Source organism: Fusarium phalaenopsidis (genome assembly GCF_050370095.1).
Source record: "Fusarium phalaenopsidis strain FUZ10S chromosome Unknown contig_32334, whole genome shotgun sequence".
NCBI lineage: Eukaryota > Fungi > Ascomycota > Sordariomycetes > Hypocreales > Nectriaceae > Fusarium > Fusarium phalaenopsidis.
This window is the reverse complement of record NW_028145390.1, coordinates 437,880-450,179: the sequence shown is the minus strand read 5'-3', so window position 1 is coordinate 450,179 and position 12,300 is coordinate 437,880. Positions and strand designations below refer to the sequence as shown.

General features: G+C 50.6%; 5 protein-coding genes across 5 annotated transcripts; 3 read left to right on the top strand and 2 right to left on the bottom strand.

Moving 5' to 3' along the window:
- Positions 1–46: 46 nt before the first annotated feature.
- Positions 47–781, bottom strand: LRP88_14258 (acetoacetate decarboxylase family protein; the record flags this gene model as incomplete). Its single annotated transcript, XM_083250608.1, has 1 exon — positions 47–781. One exon carries the CDS (start codon positions 779–781, stop codon positions 47–49), a length of 735 nt encoding a protein of 244 aa, XP_083093673.1.
- A 2,396-nt stretch (positions 782–3,177) lies between these two features.
- Positions 3,178–4,149, top strand: LRP88_14257 (chaperonin 10-like protein; the record flags this gene model as incomplete). The annotated part of the gene is made up of 1 exon (XM_083250607.1): positions 3,178–4,149. One exon carries the CDS (start codon positions 3,178–3,180, stop codon positions 4,147–4,149), a length of 972 nt encoding a protein of 323 aa, XP_083093672.1.
- Positions 4,150–4,634: 485 nt separating this feature from the next.
- LRP88_14256 (uncharacterized protein) lies at positions 4,635–6,560 on the top strand (the record flags this gene model as incomplete). Its single annotated transcript, XM_083250606.1, has 1 exon — positions 4,635–6,560. The coding sequence occupies one exon, from the start codon at positions 4,635–4,637 to the stop codon at positions 6,558–6,560; it is 1,926 nt and encodes a 641-aa protein (XP_083093671.1).
- Positions 6,561–6,696: 136 nt separating this feature from the next.
- On the bottom strand, positions 6,697–7,662 carry LRP88_14255 (glycosyl hydrolase family 62-domain-containing protein; the record flags this gene model as incomplete). Its single annotated transcript, XM_083250605.1, has 1 exon — positions 6,697–7,662. The coding sequence occupies one exon, from the start codon at positions 7,660–7,662 to the stop codon at positions 6,697–6,699; it is 966 nt and encodes a 321-aa protein (XP_083093670.1).
- Positions 7,663–8,557: 895 nt separating this feature from the next.
- On the top strand, positions 8,558–9,595 carry LRP88_14254 (uncharacterized protein; the record flags this gene model as incomplete). The annotated part of the gene is made up of 1 exon (XM_083250604.1): positions 8,558–9,595. One exon carries the CDS (start codon positions 8,558–8,560, stop codon positions 9,593–9,595), a length of 1,038 nt encoding a protein of 345 aa, XP_083093669.1.
- Positions 9,596–12,300: the final 2,705 nt, after the last annotated feature.

Sequence of the window (12,300 nt, the reverse complement as noted above, 5' to 3'; positions counted from 1 at the left end):
CATAACCCTAGACTAGCGTACAATCATTCTAATTTCCACATGTACCTCAGAGCTTGATTGTGTCTCGAAGAAGAAGCTCAGCTGTGGCATTTCTCGCCAAAAAGCTCCCCTCATATCTCAAAATATCCAAGTTCACCCAAGGATCAGAGATGGAGTTCCTCGGGAAGCTGATGTGGCCCTTTCCCAACCAAATTTCATTGCACTTCATCCCCAGGCCACAGGGGATGAACTCTTGAAGCGAAGGGGGTTGTCCGACATATGGTGAGGGGATACTGCGAAGGTTGAGCATCCATCTGTCTGGTTGAGGCGCGCTGGTAACCAGCTGTTCTGGGACGAATTCAAACTCGACCATTTTTCGTCCCATGGGTCGCTCCGTGCCGCCGGTGACGAGCCGGCTACCAGTAAATTGCTCAATAACAGTCTTTCCATGGACCTTGGGGAAGCCGAGGAGCTCGCGACCAGCAAATATGGCGGCATCGTTATCGAGAATGAAGAGGAGATTAAAATGGAACTTCTCGCCCTTGTAGGTCACCTCGACCTGATGAGCATATTCGGTGTAAGCTCCGACAGGGCTCATTCCGTAGCTGAGAAATAGAGACGTCATGAGCGGCTCTTCCTCCAGTTCGAGAACATCCGGGACGAGAGGGGCGACCTGAGATGCGGCGACTCGATAAGTGATGCCGACTGCGGTGGTGTTGGTGAAGACTCCCTTTGCCCTTGAATATGCTGGAGCAAAGGTTGGCAATGATTCGCCATTCAAGTTCAGGGTCCCGAAAGGCATGGCTGCTGTGTGTGTGTCTTTATGTAGTTGGAAATATGAGAAAAGGTGTGCGAGAAGGATGTGTGGGTAGGACAGAGTTTGCTGGTGCCACTGCTAATGCATAGAATGTATTGACTATCCAAGATCTAACAAAGGGATTGTTGGCTTTCTTAAATAGTGATTTACTACAGCTAAACAAGTTCTCTAAGGCAAGCCCCCAGTCCCCAAGTTGATGCTGTTCCTTACGTTGACCGCATAGACCTCGTCTTATTAAACTCGTGATTTGCTGACGTTACCTGCATGAGCCGGTGGGCTGATCGAACAGTCCCAGTTTAATCAACCCACCGTGCGCAACCTCGTGGATATGAGTTCCCCAGTTCACATGAAAAGAACCGAGGCACGAATTGATGCCCCGGTCCGAGACTATTCCCGAGGCCGTTGAAAGCTGGGTTACGCGGTGGCCTCCCTTATCACACCATCAACTACTCTCGCTAGATGTTTCGCTTTTGCCAAGATCAAAGAACACGCAGGGGATACAACCAGACTATTGAAATCCACTGCATACCCAACTTTCTCTCCAATCAATTCTCCCGTCACACGTCCATGGCCTGCGAAGCTTCAGCAGATAAAACATCACAGCGGAGGCGGCGGCAGAATGCCCTGGCTCAGCGTAACTATCGTATGTTTCATTAGCTGCATTATCTCGTGCACACGACTAACCCTTGATAACAATAGGCGCACGACAAAGGGAGAGAAGAAGGGTGCTAGAACGTTTGGCTGTCTCTCGCATCCTCTTGCCATCTTCCCTGGAAGTCTCATGTACGCATGATTATTGGGTAGCAGGTTCACAGCCAGCCTCACACCGGGATCTTGGACCAACCCAGCTGACGAAGAGAGCCATCTCTTCTACCTCGGCCGACACGGGCTTCCATCCTCTAGACATCGCACCAGGATTTACCGCCTCCGACTTCTTCTCTTGCATCGGCTCTTACCCCGAGAAGGAACGTCGTACCTTTTTTTTGTTAATGACCAAAGAGTTGTTCGGTATTCGGGACATTATCAAATACGGCCTCATCTTCTTGGGGTACCCCGTGAGCTCATCACTCTATAACAACGCGATGCTTGTTCCGATGAGCCAATGGCTACAAGACCTTCAGCAAAGTCTGGGCGACTTTGATTTTGGAGCAGCCATCAAAGCTGGCATTAGCGTCCTTGGAAAGTTAAACATACCTTCGGGACATAATTCCAGGATTCACGAGATAGTTGCATCTCCTCTGCGGGGCCAAGTGGCAGATTATATCCTTCTGTGTCGAGTTTCATTCGTGTCCGCCGTGTTCATGAATGCACTCCACCTAGGAATCCCATGGTACGACCTCATGTCTTTTGACTCCAAATCACCTTTTTCTCGCCTAAGAGAGCAAATCGAACAGAGGAATGCTGAGGATGACACCTCGGGCCTCGAAAATGCCGACCAGGCTGCACGAATACGACAGAAATTTGGGGATTATCTAAAGGGTATACAACCTGACCTTGTCCCCACAGACGCACAGCTCACCATCCCTCATCATCCAACATTAGATACAATTCCATGGCCAGGCTTCCGTTCCAAAGTCATTGCTGCGGTACACTCAGATCCCCCGTCAATTGACAGGGAGGATTTCTGTCTTGACTTGCTCAATGACGGTCTTCGATGTTGGGGCTTTGCTGACGGCAATTCATTTCCCTCGGCAGCACCTTGGGATGCTCAGAACTGGGAAGCTGCCCCGTGGTTTCTTGAGAAGTGGGAGCATCTGACTGACGGGAGGGATGGGGATGAGTGGAAAATCAGTGCTAGGTGGTGGTCTATGGGCGCTAGAAGGAATGTATGAGTTGGGAAGGGAGTTTAGAGGTCTTGATTTTTCTAACCCACATTTTGAGAGAAATAGTAAGCCAATCCGACTTATTAGACTTGTATTCTTCCCAATGACTTTCTGGTTATTCTTGCGAGAACCCTAGTCTACAATTCAGATCAATATTGACCCAAGCATCGCCAAGGCGTAAATCAACCTCGGCACATTAACGTTAGCTAGCGGAAAAGGATCATACCTACGTCACGCGCCCTATGCACATAACGTCACCCGCAGCCAACGTCACCTGCAGCAAGGAGCCACATTGATGTTTCGGAGTCGGTATTCATTGCAACTCCATGTTTGAAGAATCGAAAGATTGCTTCGGTCCGATTGCAGTATTCCACCCAGACAGATTGCCGATAGTTCCGACTAGAAGCCTGATGTGATAAACAACGTTGGTTCCATACCGGCATAGCAAAGAAGCCTAGCCCTTGAAGAAATCTTGCGAGGTATATTTAAAGGCAAATATCTGGCTGCCTCCTTCTGTTCACAAACCATATCTCTTTCATCACATACAACACATTCATCATGCAGGCATTCCAATACGGCGGTCCAGAGTCGCCATTTCAACTTCGAAACGTTCCTATTCCTGAGCCGGGACAAGGTCAGGCCTTGATCTCTGTCAAGGCCGCCGGTCTTTGTCACACCGACGCCCACTATGTCGACGGACACGGCATTGAAATGCTGCCTTCTCTGCCCATCACGCTTGGGCACGAAGTAGCCGGGACTGTCGTCAAGGTTGGATCAGAGCCGTCTCCGGTCCAGGTCGGCGATCGCGTGGTTGTGGCTCTGGTAGCTCATCCTGTCGAGAAGGCAACCCGAGCCACGACGATTGGGCTCGGCTACGATGGGGGCTATGGCGAATTTGCGATAGCTCATTATGAGCACCTGGTAAAGATTCCAGACGGCGTCACCTTTCCTCAAGCAGCTGTAGCCACGGATTCAATCTCGACGGCGTATCACGCTGCAGTGGTGACCGCCGGAGTTACAAAGTCGTCAACGGTTGCAATCATTGGAGTCGGTGGCCTCGGTCTCAATGCAGTCGCGATTTCGGTACTGCAGGGCGCCAAGGTCTATGGAATCGATATCAACGAGGGCAAACACGACGACGCGAAACGCTTGGGTGCGGTCGCGTGCGCCCCAACCCTCGGCAGTTTCCCTGACGTTGCTTTTGACGCTGTCATCGACTTTGTTGGACTCACGCCCACAATTTCCGCTGCCATCTCGTCGGTTAAAAAGGGCGGAACAGTTGTAATGGTGGGACTCAATGGCGGTAATGTTGAAGTCTCATCCATGTTGTTGGTGACAAAGAGTATCAGTTTGAAGGGTTCATTTGGCGCGGCAAAGGAAGAGCTGTTGGAGGTGTTGAAGCTGATTGCTTCTCGCAAATTGACACCGAAGTTGACGGAAATACCGTTCAAGGATGTACCGAAGGGGCTGGAGGATATAAAGAAGAACAAGGTGGAGGGCCGCTTGTTTGTTCGCCCCAGCGCGGAGTAGACACTCAGTGGCTAGTTCGAGAAGGGCGGATATTACTAGCTTTTTGAAGTTGTCTAAATTGTGTTTTAAGCTTACAATACAGTAAAAACGAAGTTGCGTCTAACGAAGAGACCGAAAGGATCCTGAGACAGAGTGTGGCAACCACTCCCAACGCGAGCCAATTAAGTACTACAATCCCCAGATAACCCTGGTTGAAATGCATGCAGAGCCCGGAAGAAAGCGCCCGGCCTCAGTCTGCCTTCTGCCAGAACCCCTGCAACAACCTCTGCCTGCCGAATACGCCCTGCAGCTAGCTTGCTTGGGGGATGGCGCGGCGATAGCTTCATGCACCCTACATACAGCCGCAGGCAGGCATGGGAGTTAATACACTTTGGGACTGAGCATACATATAAAGGAGGGGCTTGGCTCGCGCTGAAATATGCAGCCCGTGCAACCTTCAATATTCACTCACAGCCCTTCGGCCGTTGTGCCGCAACGTCGTTATCATGATAGAATCATCATCGTCGTTTATCGCATCGTCGATCCCCCTGCTTCACAGTGCAGTCAAATCTCTAATCTTCAAATGCGCCGAAATTCTCATGGCTTTGTTTATCTGGAAACTCTTCTCACTCCTTGCCGCCCGGTCTCATCAATTCATGGCCTATCTCATGTTTGCCGAAGACTACATACAACGCTGGCTGTTCCTGTCTTCCCGCGGCCTCTCGCGCGCCAGTCTTGTCATCCTCGGCTTCAGTATTCTAAACGTTGCTGCGTCTCTCTACGGGACCTTGCTCTGGGCACTTGACTCTCCAGGCTACGTCTTTAGGCAATCCGACATCACAGCCGCCAAATATCAAGACTTGCGCAACAAGAATCCCCCTTACATCGTTCAGTTGCATCTTGATCCTGACAACCTTGAAGAAACGGAAGCGACCCTTTCGCAAACCGTAGGATCTGAGCTTTTCCAACCTGGGCTTAACTACACCTTGACTGGCGACGTCCAAAGAGGAACTCCCGAGATCACAGCACCGACGCGACAAGGCAATGTTGGGGCGCGAATCTGGCTTGACGAAAAAGGCTTCTCGGTTTCGCCAGATAGTTACGCCATGTTGCCTAGTTCCGACACCATCGACGGTCAAACGTTCCCCAGTTGCATATATTTTGGCGGAGGTGCCGCGGCCTGGAACTGCACCTTCAACAGCACCTTCTCAGTGTCGATCATAGACACAATTGTTGGGCAACCCGAGGTGCACTGGGATGACACGTCAGACCTGAAGTTGGATTCTAGATACATCAAACCGAACAGGGTCGACAACATCTGGGCTTCCTTTGGAGCCGGCGGCGGATCTGCGGTTATGATGCAGGTCTTTACTGTTACCAAAGGGACAAGGCGACATACCTTTGTCGAGTCTGTGCTTCGCGTCACAATGTTGACGAATCCCGGAATTCCATTTGCTGTCAAAGATGTTGATGACCTGGTACGGCGGACGTGGAGTACCAACGAGACCGAGAAAAAGGACCCTCTCATCGACAAGATTGTAGGCGGCATGATGAGAGCGCAGGGTGAAGACCTCAGTTTTCAATTTGGAGCCAACTCGGCCGTCAATTCCAACCTCACGGTTCTTCAGTCCAGCTGGGGTTACTTAACTGCCGTCGACAACGGCGGGAACGATATTTTCTCTCTCGTCAGCATTACTGCAACCAACATCACTCTCATAAGATCCGAGACCATTGACAAAGCGCCATCGCCACTGGAGAAATGCGATCAGGGATCGTTTCAAAATGAGGCTTTTGGCGGAAAGGTTACTCAGACTGATTGTGCGGCATCCAAAAACGACAATGAAAGCAACAAGTTCTTTGGCCAGGTCGACACTGCTGCTGTTCTGATAGCATATGGACTTGGCAACGGCCGCTCCAACACCAGCTCAGAGTCCCTCGACGAAGACGTATTGTCCTGGACCGAGAACATGTCGGCCACACTGGAAAGCCTCCTCGTCGCAAGAGCCTACATGGTCAGCATTAACCCGGCCTTAGTCACAATCAGCGTTCAAAAACTGATGGTTGCCATGTCTGGCTTACAACTTCTCCTAAGCATCCTCGCTGCGGTTCTTGCAGGCGCCGCATGGCTCGCGTTATCTTTCCTTGCCGACGCATACTGGTCCAACACCTTCTTAGCAAGCGTGATGCATACCACTTTGGAGCGGAGCGGCAAGAGGTCTGGCTATGTGCACAATCCGCAAAATGTTGAATTGCTGTCAGGTAGGGATGGGGACTTTATCGCAATAGCTGGCAGGGCAGTTGTCCTTCAAGATCGACCTTCGGATGGGTTCTTGGCTCAACAACAATGGATGGGTAATCAACCCATTGCCTACTATTCTCAAGTACCTAGTTACGCAGATACGACCTTCTTGCTTGAGCAGAGAAAAGAATAAGCAGAATAAAACATTCATATGTTAACAGCTTCAATCCACAAAACTTTCAAGAACCTCGTAGCTGATTTTTGAAGATATTTATAAATGACAACTTCACCCACACCCAAAGACATACATCTCATGCATAGCCCTAGACTCATCGCTGAAGAGTCAACAGACCAGGCTTATAAGGCAAAAGATTGTAGTCTCCGCCCGAAGCAGGATCGCGTCCCTGATACAGAAACTGCAAGTTGCAGGCATCAATCGTCATTGTCTGGTCAGGGTCACTGCGGATCAGCTCGCCGTGACTGATATCGTTGGTCCACCGCGCGCCGCTGTTGGCCTTGCCTGCAAAAGGACTGCTCTCACTTGTGGCCTGGGGTTTCCACGAGCCTCCGAGGTTGTCGGTCGTGAATGAGCGGAAGTAGCGACCGTTTGCTCCAATGGCCTCGACGATCATAAGGTACTGATTCTGGCCTTTGACCTTGTACACTTGAACGGCTTCGAAGAGGTTGTTGCGTGCGTCGCTCATGACTACCTGGTATGATGAGCCAAAGTTACCGGGGAAGTTCCCGATGGGCATGCTGGCACGGTAGATTTTGCCATTGTCGCCGGCGAAGAATAGGTACATGTTCTTGCTATCGCCAATAATGGCCTGATCGATAGGTCCGGTACCGTCGCCAGACCACGTCCCAGTGAAGAGTGGCTGGACTGACGACCAGCTATTGACGTTGGCGGGATCCTTGGATGTGCGATACGAAAAGGTAGTTGGACCCCACTGGTAAGCCAGCACCCAGACGTCCTTGGGTCGAAAGTAAAAGAGCGAGGGTGCGACGGCATCGAAGCTCATCGAGTTCTGCTTGGCGGAGGCCATATTGGACCAGTCCGAGAAGAGGTCAAAACCGATCGAGCTCCATTTCGTCCCTGTGTCGTGAGTGGACGCATAGACAAGGTGTCGTCCGTTGTATGGCGCGTGGGTAAAGTCCTTGAGTGCGACCAAGCCTGACTTTGGATTGGCCAGCACACCAGTCGAGGTCCAGCGATAGGTAGATGGGAGAGTGCACTGAGCAGCGACACTGAGGACCCAAGACAGGGACAAGGTGGCTCTGGCGAATGTGTGCATTTTGTTGTAGAGAGGCCTCTTCTAGAGAGAGGGATGTAGCCGGAGTGTGTGGATGTCAACAGGAAAGACGAGGAAAAAGCAGTGCAGGCTACTCGCACTTATATATGAGACGTGGAAGATTTGGTCATAGCCATTTCTTCGTATTGGTTTACACGAGACAGGCTGTTCTCCCCTTGATCATTCGACATCCGGTAGGCATCGGACAGCATCTCATGCATTATACAGGGATGCTTTCCGGCACTAAACCAAGGACGGATGTTCCTGTTCGGCACCTAGATTCCGAGCAACGCATTTTTAGAAAGCACAAGGGCATAAGTGCAACCATACTGAAACAAACAGAAATATTCCGGCGGAGAAATAACGTACCGTGGCCAGTCAATGGTGTTACAACCAAACAAACTTCAGGTCATATGGGAAAGTACTGAAGCTAAAGGGGCCTCTAGCGTCTCCACCGCTTTGCCAATTTGGTGAGTCGAGTACGGTAGCCAAATCTCGGATCTTCAGCCTCAATCGGCTTGGCGGATCTTTGACCATAGTCTGGGGATTTCTAGGATGAAATCGACTTGGCGCTGATCAGTACCTGTTTCATCAATTTACGACGTGGTTTTCGGATTCTTTGAGTTATTAGTCGTGTTTTGCCACCAGCAATGTTGGTTATTTTATATTTCAGCAGCGAGCATCCCTGTCCGGAGCTATGCCCTTAACTCCTCTGACGCTTAACTCCTATACCCGTGTGAGGGGACTGTCGAGATATATGTTGTTGGATCTTCAAAGATTCCATCTATATAAGGCTCAAACACTTCATTTGGGACGAATTAGAATCTTCGCCCTTGCACGTTGTTCACAACATCAATTGCTCGTTGCCCATCAAGATACAACACTCTTATCACTCAAAATGTCCATGGTTTCACACGAACCCTTTCAACTAGTTGGCCGCTATGCCGACCGCAATCGGTGGGAGAACCTCAACGGGCCTGGAGATTCGCGTGTAACTGGCATACAAATCATCAAAAACGAGGCCCTCGAGGGTGCATGGGGTGATAAAGTCGTCCTCATCACCGGGGTTTCTGCTGGAATCGGCATCAAGACCATTGAAGCAATCGCATCAACTGGGGCCACTGTCTTCGGAACGGCTCGCAACATCGACAAGGCTAAACAGGCACTTGGCCATCTACTTGAAAACCACGGAGGCCGAATCCACCTGCTTCACATGGACCAAGCCGACCTCACCACTGTTCGTGCCTGCGCCGATAGCATTCGCGAGAAGAGCGGAGGCAAGCTCAACGTCATCATTAACAACGCGGCCGTTATGAATACTCCATACGAAAAGACCAAGGACGGATTTGAGTTACAGTTTCAGACAAACTCCCTCTCGCACTTCCTGCTCTTCTACTTGCTCAAGGACCTCCTCTTGACGAGCTCGTCGCCTAACTTCCACTCACGAGTTGTGACGGTCTCATCAGCTGCTCATCGCTATGGACCTTGTCGACTTGACAACATCAACTTTGACAATGGCGAATACAACGGCTGGATGGCTTACGCCTCGAGCAAGGTGGCTAACATTTACATGACAAACCAAGTTGAGCGCCTGTACGGTGCCCAAGGCCTTCACGCCTACACACTTCACCCGGGCGCTTTCATCAGCCCGAACCTGCAAAAGTTCTCCAAGGCTGAAACAGAGGCACTTAGCCAGGGGGACGATAGACTGAAGAAGTACATGATGTCTCAGGATCAGGCTTGCGCAACAACTATTTATGGTGCTGTCTCTGCTGAGCTGGAAGGTCAAGGGGGTTTGTATCTAGAGGGAGCTTCCAAATCGGGGCCTTGTCCTCCTGATTCGGATGCTGTCGAGTATGGATACGCAATTTGGTCTCAAGACAAGGCCAAGGAGGAAGAGCTATGGGAAAAGAGCAAGAAGTGGACTGGCGTGTAGTGAATGAATGAATTCAAGGTGCAATGGAATATGCTAGGGCAAAGAAGAATTCCTGCCCTTGTTATGTGTTGTCGTAAGACCTAATACCACACAACGCCGCCACCTAGAATATCAGATGACTTCTCCTCTTACACACCAATCGCGGTAGCAGAGAAACATAATATCGCCATCATAGTGAACGAATAAGTTAAAGATTCTCATCGGCCACCAAGTTCCGCCTCCTTCTTATACACAGCGCAACGCCCCAACCGAGCGAGTTCAATCACAAAACTCTCGAGTATCTGGACTTGGTCAAGTCGTTGAGGCGTGTACTGGCGCGCGGGCATGAGGCGAAAGATGTCAGCTGCCGAAGCGAGTAATTCCAAATCTTTCTGAGCTTGGTTGTCGATGGGGTTCATGAGGATGTTGAGAAAGAGTGTGATGATCGCGACCGTGGGGTAGAATTGGACGATCCTGATGGCAAACTTGTTAGTAAACGAAATTATAGAGGGGGCAGAGTAAAGGCCTCCAAAGATGATGGTCATCTTTGGGGAGCCTCTTTTTTTGCTGGACTATGGAGAAAGACTGTACCAGAATGTTTCAGTAGCCAAGCAGGAAATCGTAGCTTTCAGATAAACAATAGTAGAACGGCTTGCTTCTAAGCAGAGAGCAAGACTAGAGTCGAGAGCAGCAGCGCTAAACGCTTCCGTATGTGCCTGCATGGGGCTCATTGTGGTGCATCTCCCACTAGCATGATGGATGGTGATGAGAAGGTAGAAATACTCCAGGTGGACAAGTATCGTATGCATTCTATGCGCCATATCGGCGTCTTGGAGTGACGGAAGTGACGATCGAGACATGGACAGTGAGGGACGGATATGCGGCGGCATTGAAGAACGCCATTCCTCGAGTTGTTCATCAAGCTCGCGGATATCGCGTAGGAGTTCGGCATCTGACTTCCGGCTCGCGTGGACCGAGTAAAGCTGGTGGTTTGCCTTGCCCTTGAGTAGACTCAAGCCTATGTCTCCAAAGAGATATGGGAAGAGACCCTCGCCTGTACCATCGGTAAAGAAATGAGTCATGCCTCTGTCTGGTGGTGTGAGATCGCAGTACGAGTCCGTTAGGAATGGTGGCTGGCCACTTCTTAGAGCGATCTCTTTGTCGAAGAGGTAACATATCCAAAAGAGGGCTCGTAGATGGCATCTCTCACGCTCTTCTCGGGAAGCTTCGCCATGATCGGGTAGGCTGGGGACATCAATGTGACCCCCCATCGTTATGACCATCCTACAGGCAACCCCGTTGAGGATTGCAGCAGTCGGCATCCGGCCCAGGTGTGCTTCGTGCAGTTGCTAGACGGAGTAGATTTAGTTGAATGTCCTTAATAGCTTCAACCGCCACTTACCAGCATCAATATAGTTTGTATGCCCATGAGGTTGGTATCTAGCAATACTTCTGCAAGTAGATGGTGTGCTTCCATGGAGCATGCGTCAGGATCGATATCCGGAAAATCATTCGGCCCTCTAAAACAATCAATAATGGAGAGAAAGGCCAGAAAACAGCACCTAGCACTCAGATGTTCTAGTGATGCTGTAACGTTCAGGCCCTCATAGGCCAGGACAATGGTCTCACTGAACAAGGTGCCGTCGACGAAGGGAAAGGCAAACTTGAATGTAGAATTCAAATATGCGGCAATGACTTGGTGGGTTGTGTGTCGAGACGGAAGTAGGGAAGCCCCTGAATAACCTTGGGAGTGTGTGACGGGGCTATGGAGAGTTGATGGTCGTTGGAGTGTTTCTGACTTGAAGTTGTCTCCAGCCTTTGAAAGGATCCACCTGCGACCTTCCTCGGAGAACTGCGGTATGCCTTTGTCAAGACTTATTTGTCCAAGGTGACAACCGCCATAGTATAGCTGGCCGAAAGGCTTGGTAACTGTCCGAGGGGCACGGGTTTTGGGGGGTGTCAACGCTTGAGGTTCTGGTGTGATGGATGGTTGTTCATGGTTCGTTGTGAGGATGTCTCGATAAGGCACGTTGCCCTGCCACGTAGCGTCATTTTGGATGATGGGAAAGATGGTGGCGTCGAGACTATTTAGCTGCTCGTTGTGTACAAGGGCTTGGGGGCCGTTGCCAGGCAGGGTGGCAGTAGGCATCGAAACAGTTCGAGATTGGACATTACGGCTTGATGAAACATATCAGAATGCGATGTCTCAATAGTGCATGGGGTGTAGGTATAGTTACCTGGCAAGCATCCGTGTCTTTCCTCTCCTAGCCCTGGAGAAGGTGCATAGAAGGTTATGATGCTCGCACCAGTCACAGGGGGTCCTCGGTGACGTGCGGTCACACTGGATCTGGTACAGGAAAGGGCATTAGCGAGCTGGACCGAGCTACGGGGACATTCTACAGTAGCTCAATGCCTGCGAGCGCATCAAAGGGAAGAGCCGAGATGTACAAAGATTAAACAAGTGGGGTATATCAAGGGCAATCTGCATTATAGATATCGGGCCTCATACCTTTCTTTTGTGGCACCCGTCACAAGCCCATTTTCCAGCCATGTTGACGGACAGGGGTCGATCGATCGATCGCTAACAATGTGGAGTCAAATGTCGACTTCCAAGAGATCTGAAATGAAAAGGCGGCCTCCTCAGGAAGAGAGACAGGTGGTCGGACTCTGGAAACAGAAGATATCGGGTGGCATGTAAAAGAGCAAAGTGGAAGGGGGGAGGCGGA